This window comes from Oenanthe melanoleuca, chromosome 2 (assembly GCF_029582105.1).
Source record: "Oenanthe melanoleuca isolate GR-GAL-2019-014 chromosome 2, OMel1.0, whole genome shotgun sequence".
In the NCBI taxonomy this organism is placed as follows: Eukaryota; Metazoa; Chordata; class Aves; order Passeriformes; family Muscicapidae; genus Oenanthe; species Oenanthe melanoleuca.
The window spans coordinates 134493154-134508361 of record NC_079335.1 but is presented as its reverse complement, the minus strand read 5'-3'; the positions used below and the strand labels follow the sequence as shown (position 1 = coordinate 134508361).

Sequence of the window (15208 nt, the reverse complement as noted above, 5' to 3'; positions counted from 1 at the left end):
TTAGTGTTAATATTTACAGACTGTGATATTGCAATTGCATGTGTTCTTTTCACAAGTTCCTGCAGCATAAGCTCTCCTTGCTGTGTCTGCAGAGGAAGCAGTAGCTGGAGGAGCTTAATTTTTGGCAGTGTTAATGGGCCAGACCTGAAAACTGTCAGAGCATGATAGCTGAAAAAATTACAGTAAACCAGGGTGCAGGTAGTGTCAGGAATGTATTGTGCAATCAAATGGTAAAAGAAAATAAACGTGAGAATGTGTAAGTAAAGCTCGGCTGTTGTATGGTAAATTTGTCTTGTTCTGAGCTGGGTTGGATTTGAGGTTACTCTGTGTGCTTGCCTTTGAGTCTACTGCAAGTCAATGCCCTAGGCAGTTTCATTAGCAGTAGTGACATTCTTGTCCTAAAATTTGGGATTGGCTGGTGAAAGTTGAAACAGCCTCAGTTGGTGTGAGGATCCAGGTGGTTTTTAACAACATAAGCTGTTAAAAAAACAAAACCTGAGTTAAGTATGAGAAGGCAGTCAGGGGTTTTTTCCCTTTCTCTTTAATAAATGTATTTCTACTCACAAAACCTGGTCTGATCTTCCTCCTTTGTCCTGGGTTTAGTGGCTCCCACCTCACCCCAGCTTTTGCTTGGGCACACAGAGGGACCTGTGGCAATCAGCAAGGGCTTGGGGCTGCTCATCAAAGACCCTGAGGATTGAAAGGGGGAGCAATGGATGTCCAAGACAGCAAAGTGAACAATGGTTATCCAGAGGTGTCTTTCAGTCACTGGTACATTTGAGCTAGGGCTGCTTGTCCCAATGCTCTCATTCTGCCTGATTCTGTTCCTTCCAGCTGCTGCCACCCTGACATTCTGTGGCAGAGAACAAGGAATCTTCATTCCCTAGAGAAAGGAAGGGAATGAAATCCCTTAAAAGGGCAAAAATAATCCTTATTTATTTATGGAGTTTTAAGAAAAATATGTTAGTGATTTAGTTGATAAGAAAGCAAAAGCTATAACATAGGTGTTACATCTATCACAACAACAAAAAAATTTATTCAAAGCCAAGGACAATAGGAGCACTACAAAGTCATTTTGTTCTGAGGCAGCTTTAATTTTTTTGAAGAAGGTTCTTCTATTTCAGACAGTCTATTGGGACAACCGCAAATAACATATATGAGGTGCTAAAGGCTACTAGGATAGCACAATGTTTTTAAATGCTGCTGTTCTGATCTTTGACTGCAGTAAGGTTGGTCTTTACCAACTTTCAGTATTGGTTGCTTCTCACTCTTTTCCCCCTTAGCCCACCCAGTTCTTTTGTCTGGCTGAAGATGTTGCTAACACAAATCAAGAAGATTCTTTTTTCTATTTCTTAAAGCTGACAGATCTGTGCCATCTCTGAAGAATGGGGACAACTGCTACAAATAACTTGGAGGTGTTACATTTGTTTCAGCCGCAATTAGGCTAGGATAGAGCCTTGAGCCATGCCATGTATCAGCTTAAAATTAAATGGAAATCACTCAGCCAGTTGAGAGGGTCAGAAAATTTTATACTGAGGCAAAGAAAGCCTTTAAGTAGCTGGAGAAATTCAGCAATGAAAAGAATACTACGTGAGCTAAATTTACACCTCTGCTGTCCTTGCACTACAGCAAGAACTGTTACCAAAAAATCCCTGTTTTTCTTGGTGTGTGCTGTCAGAGAATGAACAGTTTGCTTATGTGCCCCCTGTGTGGTAGGAGATACTCCCAATGAAATGGGAAACAAGCTGGGGTGATGTGCCAGGGAGGGGTTGGTGTAATGGGACAAATTTGAGTTTATGGAGGATTTCCAAGGAGCAGTGGTGTGTAGATTTGGAGTTTAAAAAGCTTTAGAGTCTGGAAAATAACAGTGCACCCTAAGAAGATGCTGTTAAGGCATGTGGTGTAGCAGGGGTTGTCCCACCAGGCAATTTGAACAGGCCAGTTTTATTGCAGAGGACAGCCCTTGCCTGATCTGTCTTCAAGATTACACCAAATCTTAGGCATAGGAACCCTGCTTATGGCTGTGCAAAAACAAGATTTTGTTTGAGGGAAGGCAAACCCAGCCTAGTTTCTGGTAACAGTGGTAAATACTGCAAATGCAGGAGGAGAGAGAGCAGCTTCTCTGCAGGTAGGAGTGCAGGTAGAAAGGGAACCATACCTGAAACTGTTCTGCAAGGCTTTGTGAACTGAGGTTGGCTGGGGGCAGAGTGAAGAACAGCAGGGTGGTGTCATCCAACCAGGCAAACCTTCCAGCTCTGGCCACCTCTCCCTGGCCAGGGGACTCTGCCTGGTCTAGAGGATGGTGGGTTCTGCTGGACAATGCAGAGTAGGAAGTGGTGTTTCTGTCTCCCTCTGATTCTTTTTGGAGATCACAGACCAATTAATCTATTTTAAAAGTGGAGGCTTGTCTTGAGCACAGAAACACAAAACTTTTTGTTTCCACATCACATCCACAGTGTGTTTTACTATTTATAATGAATAAAACAAAGACATCCGAGGAAAAAAAGATTTACTTGAAGTTTCTATTGTGAGAAAATGGGACAAAAAATGTCAAATGTTCCCTTTAAAGAGTTGTCAGTTTACTAACACTGTTTGTATCACCAATGCAAATTATTTAAGCTGCTAAGATACATAGAGCTCAGTGTTCCTGGGTTGTTAGCAGTGTTTTGTTGATGAGCTCCATATACTCTTGTACTTGTTAAATCTGTTTAATAAAACTTGAATTTCATGTTACAGTTCCTTTTTCCTTCAAGATGGGGTTGTCTGTTAGAGAAGTTAACTCCTGATTGCTTGTGATAGTATCAAAGGCACTAATTAAATATAGATCACCTGTGCCCATATCCTAACTTTTAAAATGTACTTAAATTCAAGATAAATTACTTCAAAATATATATTTGTTTTTTCAATTCCTTGAGTTACTCAAGGAAAGTGCATAGAAGATTTCCATAAATAATGTATACCAGTGTCAGTAATGGGTAAATCTATTTCTGAAATAAACTGTTCTGTTTCATAGCAAGAAATATGTTGGAATTGCCCAACTAAGTGGATTAGACCTGCTGCAAGGAATGCCCATACATTGATATTGTCTTTTCTGGTTTGTATTTTCAATATAACACTTTGTCTGAAATATTTTTAGGATTTTTATAATGTATTGATGTATTGTGATGATGTAAAATGGCAACACTATTAATGAAAAATATGCTGCAATTGTGAGATCTAGTTAAATGCTGTGTCCTTCTCATGACCCACACATTTTCTCAGCCAGTTTGCATTCACTTGAGTTACTAGAAAACCTACGTTATGATAAAAATGGTCTCTCCTTGGTTGTTACAGCTCTGCTAAATCTTAAAATTATTTTCTGCTAAATATTTATCTTCCATGCTTACAGACTGCATACATTGATATGTGGTGTGTACATTCCACACCAGCAAATTATTTTATAGGCAATTTGATGGGTTTATTTTGAAAAAGCAAGTCCTCACCCTCATGTCTCCTTTCCTAGGCAGCCCAAATCTTTGGGTCAAAGAGAGTCATACCAGGCGGTCATAACAATCTAAATACCTTACTGCAGGATAATAGGTTTTCTTTTTTTTTTACACAAGATCTGGTCAGGTGCTGTAGTACTGTCAATGCAATATGAAGAGTGAGTGTTTAAATCTTGTATTTCCTGTAATTCCTTGGTGGCTCTCAGTACCCTGTTGGGTTGCAAAATCAGCAGCATCTGCTGCAAAGGAAATCAAACATCTCTCTGCTAATTGAGAGTGTTATCCCAACATGCCAACCTTAGTTACTGCTTCAGAGAGGACTACAGGAGAAAAGACAATTCTGAAGACTAAATGCAAGTTAAAATCAAGGCTGTTTCCACACCCTTGGGTGGTGACATCAGGAAAGCTTGCACTATTTAGGCTTATCAGTGGTATGTCTATGTCTTGTTTGCATTAATTGGATTCTACTTATAATTTTATTTTTCTTTCCTTTAGTATAATGCTTCACCACAGCAGCAGAGAGATATAATAAAGAGTAGGAGTCTGGACAGAAGGCTACAGGAACCAATAGTTTTAACAAAATGGAGGCACAGCACAATTGTGCTGGACACCAACGACAAGGTAGGAACAAGTTATCAGCATGCTGAAATGCCACTTGTTTCTGATGTGTGATTTATTTAATGTATCAGAAATGATTGTGCCAATTTCTGAAATTTCATTTTTCTTTTGGTCTCTTGTATCATTGTGTATAGCATGCAGCAAAACCAAGGGCTATTCAATAACTTCACTACTGTTACTTTGTGAATAGTAGCTCTTTTCTTGTCCTTGAAGTGTTTTAACTAGTGTTCAGGGGAAGAGCTGTGCACGGTTACAACAGGGTTGTAATATTGTTTTTGAAGGGCAGAGGACCGTACAGAAAGTACTGAAACACTTGGCTTTGATCCTCTCCAGAGCTGAGCTGGTATTTAGTCTGAAAAATGCTGAGTCAGTAACAACAAAAGCTGTTTTCTGCCCATTCTTAGGGCATATTCTTGATAGTCTTTTTGGGCTGTACAGTATGAGGTGCTGTTTAAACCAAGGAGATGGGACCTCTCCCTTTTCTCTCTCTGCTCTGACATTTTCCTAGCATTTCCTATAGCCATTTCTGCTTGTGCTGGGCCGTTCTGCCTGTGGTGAGGAGAGCTGATGTGAGCTGAGCAGGGAGGAACTGAAACGAATGCTGTACGGTGGTTTCTGTAACTTCCCTGAAGTCCATCCCAAGATTCATGGAAAATGAAATAACTTGGTAGTGCTGAAATCTTAGCACAAACTACTCAGAATGAAGTACCAAGAAATGGCATTGTAAGCTCCCTTTTCCTAAAATTCTGAGAAAAAAAGATTAAATGAATGCAGGTTTGAAAATGTAAGAAGAAGCCTATGAATGGCCTTGTGTAATCAAAGATGTCAAAACCAAACTTAAATGGACAAAAAACACAGTAGCTGTAATGACAATGGATCTGCTGCCAAGAATGTTACTTGCTCGACCTGTTGTTTCCATTTTAATGGACTTGCTTTCCATGAGTTGACTTAGCTCTTCAGAGCAGGATGTATTGGATTTGATCTTGAGCTTTTGAGTTGTCAGTTTGGGTATATCATGTGTGGTGTTGAGGAGGCAGTGGGCTGTGCTTGGCTGGAGACTTTGCACCTCTGGGCATTAATTCAGCACCAGCAATTCTGAGATTCCTCTGCTGCTCCTTTCCCCTCCTCCTCCTCCTCTTCCTCTGCCTCATGCATCCTTCTGTACTCAGTGAGTTGTGGCATTCCATGAGACACAGCCTAGATGGAGCCCTGCTAAATCAAAGCTGAGTGGACACTTCTAGCTTCATGTGCAGTTTATGCTTCACAGGTATGAATGATTTTGTTGGAGATAGCTTGAAGTTCTGGCTTCACTTTTAAAGGATGACTTAACTTTTTATTTTTTGGCATAAGATGTACTGCAGTTATGGAAAGAACTTTATGTAGTGCTACACTAAATGAAAAAACTTTTGTAAAACAATGATTAAGTGAAGCTGTTTACATTTCTGCAAGACTCAGTGTTCACATATCAAGAACTTAAACATAGTGAAGCAAACAGGAAAATGCATAAATGTTATGGGTAAAAACCAAAAGAAACTATTTGAACTGCATTTGTGAACTCTTAAATAGCAGCCTGAAGTTCCTTTAACAGTTTCCAAACATGTAGGCAGCATGTGTTTTTTATTGGTGAGGAGAAAATAGTTTATAAGAAGCACAACATTAATGCTTTGAGAAAATTTAAAATGTGTAGTGGAGCAATAAACTAATGTTTTATGGAAGGACAAATAGTTTTTAGTGCATTAATGCAGCTGTTTTATTACCACTAGCAGGCACACTGTTAATATATTCTGCTTTAAATTAGTATGTGGAAAGGGAATGTTTTGTTACCACAAATACTGGATTTCTTGTTCCAGAGTTGCTTTTGCTGTATGAAAGCTATCTCAAATTCAGAATGAAATAGGAAGGAAAGCAACTGGTATTTGTCTGGATGGGCACATAAATACCTTATTTTTTTTTTTTTAGCTGTCTCCTAGGGAAGCTATTTTCTGTTTATTTTCCTTATTTGTTTTTCTCCTGGAAAAGCAATGAAACCCAATTGTATGAAAATAGGGCAGTCAAAAGAGTACTTGAAATGTGTCAGAGTGCAAGTATGGATTGCCAGGGTTCATAAGTATTTGATGATACCAAACATACTGGTTATTGGCTGTGGCATATATCTGGATATAGCCATCAGCTAAAAAATTTAATAAGCATAGGAAAAAATACCTTCCTGGGAGGGACAATTGATTTTCTTAATTTGAGCAATTTTTTTTTTCTTTGCAGACATCTGAAAATATGGAATATTTAGGCTGTTCTAGTTAGGAGTGCTAAAGTTCTCTGTTATTATGCTACTAAAAGGACTAGTGGGCCACTTCTCTAGTTAGATTTGCAAGTGGATTTTAAAGCACAAGTGTGCAGAGTGCTATGTAATGCTGCAAGAACAAACTGGGTTTAGGAGAGCTATCAAGGGATTTAAAAAGAGAGAGGGGGAGAAATGTGTTAACAGTAGCAGAGAACAAGTGATGTTTTTCTTCCATTTGAAATTCTTTCCCAGATTCTCAAGCAGTGTGTTTGTGCAAGGCAGCCATTACTTGGGAGGAAATGCACATGCTTTTTTATTTTTTTCCTCCAGATGGGCAATTTTTCTTGTTTTCAGATATTTAGTATTTTATTTTGGTCTCTAGTTAACAGTTCAACACAAAACCCCAAATCTCTAGAGATTTTCAGTGTTTGATTCTAAGGAGATTAATGATCATGACTCACAAAAATTAATAAAGTTGGTATATGTTTTTCTACATATATAACATTTTAATGCCAATCTTGTATTTACTGACCACACAGAAATGTATTCTTTAAAATCTTAGTATTTGTATATGGTACCTTGTAATAAGCCATTATTTTAAATATACATCATAATTTGATAGCAATGTCATACAAAAGAATTCCCCCTTTGTAAGGATGAAGGCTTTGCTTGAAGCTGATGCAGCATGTATAACATCTTTTTTTTCAAATGACTATGTACTAATTAACCCAGTTTGAGTGTAGTCTGTAAACTTTGTAAGAACAGTGTTCAGTAAGCAAGTTTAGAATGTAGCTGTCTGAGAATATTATGAACACTTAAAAGAAGTACTTTTCTAATCTATGAGTGTGTAAAAAGAAAGTGAGAAAGCATCTTTAGGTTAAAAAAATAAAGCAATTGTATGAAAGATTTCAGTACCTGTTGACATTAACTATTTGAATTTTATAGGAATCATCAACTGCTTCTAAGGCCAGTTTTCCTGAAAATGAGTCATCTCCTTCTTCACCAAAGCATCAAGCCACAGTCAGTATGCCAAGTGTTTAAATAGATAAGTAGATGTTGTAGAAACTGAGCTATTCATGATTAGAGAATTGAGGGCAAGCCTTTTTGTTCTTGGGAAAAATAATGGGAATATTTGAAGCTTTGCATTTTAAAAGGAATGCATTACATCTAGCTCTGCTTTCAGGGAAAAAATGTGATTATCTGTGGTTTAAATGCAACTTTGACATAATAGATTAAGTTAAAAATTCACTGTGGCCAAGTTGTGCCAAATTATGTAGAACTCAGTTTACTTCCTCCAACAGTGACATCTTACATACATCTTGAAAGGTAAAACCAGAAAATTTCCCCTTTTCACAGAATCCCTCACTGTTAGTCAGTAATAGTTGATATCTCTAATTTTGCCTTATGTTTTAGTCTTTTTAAAGAGATGTAGAGGACCTGGCATAAATAAACTATGTACTTTGGATTTAGTAGAGTAGCTTCTGGGAGAAAAACCTAAGCCTGCTAAACAGCGTTTGTTTGTTTTTTTGTTTTTTTTTTTTTTTTGGTGGGGTTTTTTTGGTTTGTTTTTTCTTTCAGTTTGTATTTCAAATGTGATTGTTCCTTGTTGAACAGTGGGAAATGGATAAAAAAACTTATTTTATTTATTTATTTTTTTAATTTTTGGAACTGCACTACATTAGCATTGAAATAAGCAACTTGGTCAGTTTTGCCAGCCCCTTGGTAGGTACTTCAGGGCATTAAAGGCAGAACTTCTCCTGTTTCTTTCTTACTCTGTGTGCAGGGGAATAGTTCTCTGGCTTAGTCATGATAATCCATTCTCACAATTCTTCAAACAGTTTTTCACAATAAAATAAACATTGTTTATTAAGCAGGCATAGCTGATAGCCTTACACAAGAGCAATTATTTCTGCATGTGATCTAATTTCTTTAAATATGGCTCAGATCTTGAATTTTTGAAATTGTATTTTGTGGAAGAGCTGCTTTAGATAATAGAAAGATTATCTGTATTTTTGTTAGGTGTTCCCTGGGATTTAAATATTCCAAAGAAAGCTGGTAAAAGTTTGAGAATTTTGATCCTTAACCAGCTTTCCTCTTCTTTTCCCTGATTCCATTAATTTTCCCAGTAGTACCCCCTAGTGTTGCTGCTAAGTAGGGCAGTATGATACTTTGAATAATTCTCTGGAACATCCTCACTGGTTCCACCCTGAGTAATTGATTAAAGCCATGATTTATTTTGGGAAGTGAGCACAGGTTGCTCAGTCACTGTGGCAGTTGGTTACAGGCTGTTCTGCTTGTTAAAAGCCAAAGGTTGGTTAGAAGGGTTAAGAAGGGTTAGAGCATGGGACTGTTGGTCCATGGTCCACATGGATCACAAATGAAGTAGTCTAAAGAATGGGATAATTCATTTGTTTGGCCTTTTGGAGAGTGGACAAGGGAAGGCACTCACTTCTTCTGTTGAAAATACCAGTTTTGGAAAATAATTCATCTGTCACTGGCTTGGAAAAGCATTTCAGCCCAGTGAAGATATTAAACTGAGTAAGAGCAGCTATTACCATTGAAGTGGAATAACATCTGATCCACCAGCTAAACACCTTTGTCCTTGATAATGTGTCTTTTCTGTATTTTATTTGCTGGGCTTGAAACATGTAGGTAGAATTTTTAAGGCTCACGAAGAAGATCTATATCTCTCAGAAGAGTGTTGTCCATGGTATCCCAGCAAAAAAAATGTTCTTCAAAATTGTATCGTGCAGTTATGGGCCATTTAAATTTGATATTTAGAGGAAAATTCTGAGAAGGATTTATCTTCTATTTTCATTGGATCTAGAATTGAGGTCATTTTTTTAATGATAAAACTAATTTGGATCCATTCCCTAGTTGATTGTTTCAACTAATAGCTTATTTCATACAGTAGGAACTGTTAGAAGCTGTTACTGAAAAGGAATTGATAAAAAAATAATTTAGCATTCTTTTAGCACCACTGGCTGGTAGGACAAGGCTGAGGTGTCAGAAGAAAATGGTAGATTTTGATACCTCATCTTAAAATTAAAATGATAGTTTAAGTGAATCCTTTTATCCTAGAATGCTTTTTTGAACATTTCTTCATTTTATTATTTTTTACACAGAAGCTAGAAATATTCACTCCAAATATTTGAAACTTGGAAACAGCCTTCTTGTTCAGCAATGTTCTTTTCCCACCAATCACTGACTGGTCTTTAAATTTTTTTGTAGGCATGCTAATATAGATGGTTTTCATCAAAAAGATGTAACTAAGTAGTTTAAAATTCTGCTATTTTCCACGGGGATAGGAAAAAAAGAGGACATCAAAGAAATGCTTCACTCTTCTGTTTTTAACATTAATATTTAATTTTTTATGCACTTCAACCATGTTTTATTTAAAATATGAAATGATATTAAAATTAATAGGAAGAATTCGTATGGGAATTTAGGCTGGTTTTTTTGCCAGCCACCTCCTTTTTTTAGTAAAGGACTATTGTGCTATTATACAAATCCTTATAAATTTACATTCATAATGTTCATTGTTTACTATCACAAATTATTTCATTTGGCTTGTCCAAAGAACCTTGGTCTTGATGAAGGAAAGGTTTTTATCCTCTGAATGGTAATAAGTACTTCCCCAGAGGAATTTCAATTTTGCTGATCTTTGAATATTTAAATATGCTTAAAGACAGTTTCTTGAAGTTATAACATGAGCAAAGATGGCTCATTGCCAGAAATGGATTATTTGGGGGATTGAATTCCATGATGTGATGTTAATAGAAGCAGATTTTCTTTTATATTTCTTATGTCTTCCTCTTATCTTACAGGGTCAAGAAAAGTATGGGTTATTAAATGTGACAAAAATTACAGAAAATGGGAAGAAAGTTCGGTAAGTCTTGGACTTAAAAAGTGCATTTGCTGAGGGTTTATGAAAGGTCTTTTGTATTAGGATAGCATGCTGGGGTTTGTAACTCCTTACTTTTTGTCTGAATTTGCCTTAGAGGTTTTCCTGTATGACACAGCTTAACCTTACCCCATGTGTCTGTCCCAGTGAGCTAAAGATAATGGACTGCAGAGAGCCAGAGGCTCGTGTGTCAGGGCTACACACAGGCCAGTGATTTCATAGAGGTGCATTGATGACAGACAGCTTTTTAGAATGAGATTGATTGATTTACTTAAGAGCAAATCTGTGTAGGTTATAGTGTGTCTTGTTCCTTGGATAAAATTGGTTTAAGAGCAGCTTTCAGACTTCCACTTGCTGTCCTTTAACTTCCAAGGAGTGTACATCCATGTGCTCCCTAATTCTTCCTTCTCTGTGCTTGTGAAGGGTTTGTAGCAGTGTACTGCCCAATGTCAGTCTCCTTTAGGTGATGAGTGACCTCATTTTTAACTTTTCTCTGCGTCCCAGGCAGCAATTTGCACTATAAATCATAATGTGTAATCAGATGATGCTGTCTAACTGCATTTCTGGTGTGTTGCAAAGCATCAATGGCAAATACTGCAGAGGTGTGGCACATCCTCAGAGTTAATTTAGAATTGCTTCTTGCCTTTTTCCCTCCCCCCTTTTTTTTTCTTTTTTTTGTTAATTTAATCTTTTAGATCTAATAATATGTTATATCTAGTTCAGTGTTTCCCAGACTTGTGCTACATGAAGCATGCTTGTCCTGAGGATTAAGTAGCCAACACACAGCTACTATTGTAGACATACCCTGGCCTAGTCCAGTGCAGCTGGGCAGCACATCTGACCTGCAGTTTGGTTCCTCAGAGCTGCTCCTAAGGGCTTGGTAGGGCTGGGCTGGCACTAGCTTGTGTAAGCTGCTGCTGGTACAACATACTGCCATCATTTACATTGCATCTGCTGGAATCATTGATCTGGATTCTTGCACTGCTGAACAGAAAGATGCAACCTGGCCATCCTGTCACTCTGAGAGCTGTTAAGTAATAATTCATGTTGGGCAATGGGAGTAGATATTCAGGGCTTGTCAACACCTTTTTTTTTATAACCATGTCAGGAGGACGGGTCTGCTGGCATAAAATAAAATAGTCAGACAACTGAAACAACTCCTTTCTCTTAAATTTTTAGATGTGTAGCAAATATTTTACTGCCAATATAAATGAGCTTATTACATAAATATGGGACAGTTGCATCTCAGATCAATGGATTTCAGAATTATGCAGTAGTTTGGCATGATCTGTTAAGTACCCAGTGAGCTGAGCATTCCAGATTAGCCCCTTTGAAATTATAATTGCATGGTGTTTCTCTTGGTGAACTGCTTCTACTACTAATTAGCTTTGTTTGATTTAGACTTTGATGGTCAGGCTGGAATTGTTAACATATGTTCCCTTCTACAAATATGAGAGCAATTAAGACTTATTGATGCCACTAATGACTATATATATGCTTAACTATATTAACATACAGGTCAGCTGAGCAGCAATGATGGACAGTTTAAATATCTGCTTTCAGTGTCAATTTATTTTATGTTTGTTTGCAATTATTTACAGAAAGAACTGGATGTCATCATGGGCAGTGTTACAAGGGTCATCGCTGCTGTTCACTAAAACCCAAGGAAGTGGAACTGGCTGGGTAAGCCCTGGAACAACCCCCACCCTCCTTGAAGTGTTAGTTGTGTAAAGCACAATAAACTGAAGCCCTCTTATTTGCAGGCCCTAAATACATATGGGTATATGTATACATAATATAGAAAAAAACACCTGTATATAAGTTGACAAGAAAATAGTTTAATGTAATGATTATGATGTAGCATAAGAAGCAAACCAGTTGTATGTATGTATGTTTGACAGGCAAGAAACTGATAACATTCAGGTGCTCCTCAGGCATGAAGTTATTTCTCCAGGCCAAATACTTCTGTGTTCTTTACTAATGTGTTTGTATAAACAGTTTGTGTGTTTTACCATTCTTGGATATTTTTCATAAACTCCAGATAATTTTGAATGCAATACATGTAATAAATAGTCTGACACGTGGCTTCTTGCATTGCCCTATTTGAGCAATTCAGTGTTATTGTCTTATAGCCTTTGTCTTGCTGGATTCCATATTTTTTTTAGATCTTCATAGTGCATGATGAGTACTTGTACTTATTTTGTTGTCTGATGAAGGCCAAAAGAGAAATATCACACTGAAGATGATGATTATTCAATTTATCACCTCTAGTGTAATAGCACTTTCATTAAATTTGCTGTTTTATCCATCTGCATTAATATATATGGAAAGGGCTCTTTATCTACCAGACCTCTCTTTTGGAGGTCTAACATTGAACTGTGTGAATCTCCTGTAATAACTAAAGACAGGCCAGAGCCAGTGTTTATTTCCATGTATTGTCATGTGAATTCCAGCAAAATTGCCTCTTACAGATCTGTGCTATCTTGCTGTTCTTTACTGATCTTTCTACTTGGCTCATTTTCTCTTGCTGTGCTTCATTATGGGTAGTGAATTGGAATTGACAATTCCTTTCTGTAGTGTTTAGTTTTTTTCAGACCTGTAAATATATTTTCCCTCCCACCTTCTGAAGAAGGGGTGGTTGGGAAAAAATAGAAGAGGATGGATAAATAAAGTTTGGAATAGAAGAGAATGAAAAAGGTAAAGTTGGGCAAGATGGTCAAGCAGAGGGAAAAGAAAGGAAGGAAAAACAAAAAAGATGAAAGGCATAAGAGAAGGTAAATTCCACTGTATGGCAGGAAGTGGATTTTGGTGACTTCTGTGATTGACTTTTGCAGCCAAGGATCCAAAAGGGATTTTGGTTTTACAGATATTAGTATGCATGTTGCAAAGTAAAAGTTTTGCCTAGTTAACGACTTGAGTTCCAAAATCTCATTTACAGCTACTGATACTCTTAATTCAGGTGTGGCTGTAAATCAAAAGAACTGTCTTTTTCAGCTGAATGTTGTATGCTAAACTGTTAATTAATATATGATAATGTTATAAATTATGTGTGCCCAGATTAATTATCCATAAAATATAAGCAAAAAGCAGAGTTGCATGATTTATGGGCACTAGTATAAGTCATGTTATGCCAGATAGAATAACTTAAAAATAAATGAAAATCTTAACAAATAAATGTAAAAATAAAAATGTGTAAATTCTTTTGATAATTTAAGTGGGCCAGAAGTCCCATAGTCAGAATATTTCTGAGACACTATCAACTGTATGTTCTGTCAAGCACTAGAGTAGGGTCAGCAAAATAAATATCAACAGTACAAACAGAACAAAATGAAGCTGGAAATATTAAGTGAGAATCTCTTTCAAGGAGTTAGTGTTTTACACCTGCATAATCATAGCTGACTTTGTAGATATGTAACTGAGTGTTCAGCACACACTCTTCTTGGTCTCTGTAGGAAGTTTTTTTTAAGGTGTTCAAAATTCCACCTCACCTCTCAAAGTTTGTTCTTTGTCCATATTTTAATAAGGTGAAGTCAATTCTAACAGTTTGACATATGATAAGAATTACATTTCTTCTTCATCTTACAGGAAGAATGTTTAGCAGTCATCTAGTGATTGATATAACCATATCTTCTTTTGTGCATTGTTTTTTGACTTCATCACTTTTCTTCCTTTTTCTCATCAAGTCATTTTGCCAAGGGGGCTCAATTCCTGAGCTCTTGCTCTCGCTGCTTTCTTCTTGGAAAAATGCTCTCAGTCATCGACCTGCTGTCACCTATGTAAACTCTGCCCAAGTTTCAGCTATCAGTGTATGTGTTCTTGCTGCATGCCTCTTGTCACTGTAAGGCTATTTACCACTAATCCTCAAAGTAAACTTGAATTTTTCCAAGATTTAGCTTTGACACTTCATATAATGGCTCATGTATCTTGTTTGCTGTTTTTGAAAGTCATCCAAGGTGCAAATTAACACAAGTTTATTGCAGTAATCCTGTAATTGTTCCACTGGAACAAAGTAGAAAGCCTGTCTGGTTCATTGGTGCTAGAATTATAATCCCAAATTTGCCTACTATTTGAACCTCTAATGCCTTGACTAATAAGCAGCATGGTATGCTGAGTTTTTTAACAGATATTTTGTCTTATTCTTTCTAACACAACTAATTTAAATCTTTGTATGGTGCCTATGATACCTTTGATACAATGGTGTACATGTTTGATAATTCTAGCTGTAATTGGAATACCCAAAAATGTAAATGTTATGCGTGAAGAGGTAAAAGGAAAAGAGCACAAGAATGTTCTGGCTATATTCCACATACAGAAGGCTGATGTAAATTTTTATGTGTAATTTAAGCATCTGTAGTTATATTTTGAAAATGCCGAGCACAGAAAGCTGCCTATCAAAACTTCATGAATTAACCTTGTGCTAAAAATGATGCCAGTGTCTTTTTCTTGTTTGTGAAATTATTTGCTCTGTATGTGGAAGCCTGGAACAGAAAATTTGTAAACAGTTTGATGACCTTGTAAAGGCTACTTTTTATAAGGAGATCTGGAATTTTTTTATAAGCTTTTTTCACTCAGTTTTTGGTGTGAATGAGATGTATTAGCTATTGTCAGAGTGACAGGGCTTCATAAAGCAGAGAAAATGGTAACTGCTTAGAAGGATTCATCTGTCAGCTTTCTGTAATAGGCACATGTCCTCAGTGACAAGTACAGTGGTGGCAAACCCAGCCTGTGAACTTCCCAAACATCAAGGAAACAGAATCTTCAAGATTCATCTGAACAAACTCTTGTTTATGTTACACAACTGTGATTTTAGCCAAGGATGTTTAGTGTACATTACTACACTTCATCAGTATTGCACTGCTGATTATACAGCATCTTTTGTGAAAACTTTCTGGAATGCAAATGCTCTTACCAGTCTGGTTTAAA

The 15208-nt window shown here is 36.9% G+C and overlaps 1 protein-coding gene across 4 annotated transcripts in view; it reads left to right on the top strand.

Annotated features, from left to right (window-relative positions):
* Positions 1–15208, top strand: part of ARHGAP12 (Rho GTPase activating protein 12) — a 74478-nt gene that overhangs the window by 42623 nt on the left and 16647 nt on the right. For all 4 annotated transcript variants that reach the window (XM_056485212.1, XM_056485211.1, XM_056485210.1 and 1 more), the window contains 4 exons: positions 3981–4106; positions 7327–7401; positions 10209–10270; positions 11887–11968. In XM_056485212.1, the coding sequence (XP_056341187.1) occupies positions 3981–4106; positions 7327–7401; positions 10209–10270; positions 11887–11968 (345 nt within the window). The remainder of the gene's footprint in view (positions 1–3980; positions 4107–7326; positions 7402–10208; positions 10271–11886; positions 11969–15208) is intronic.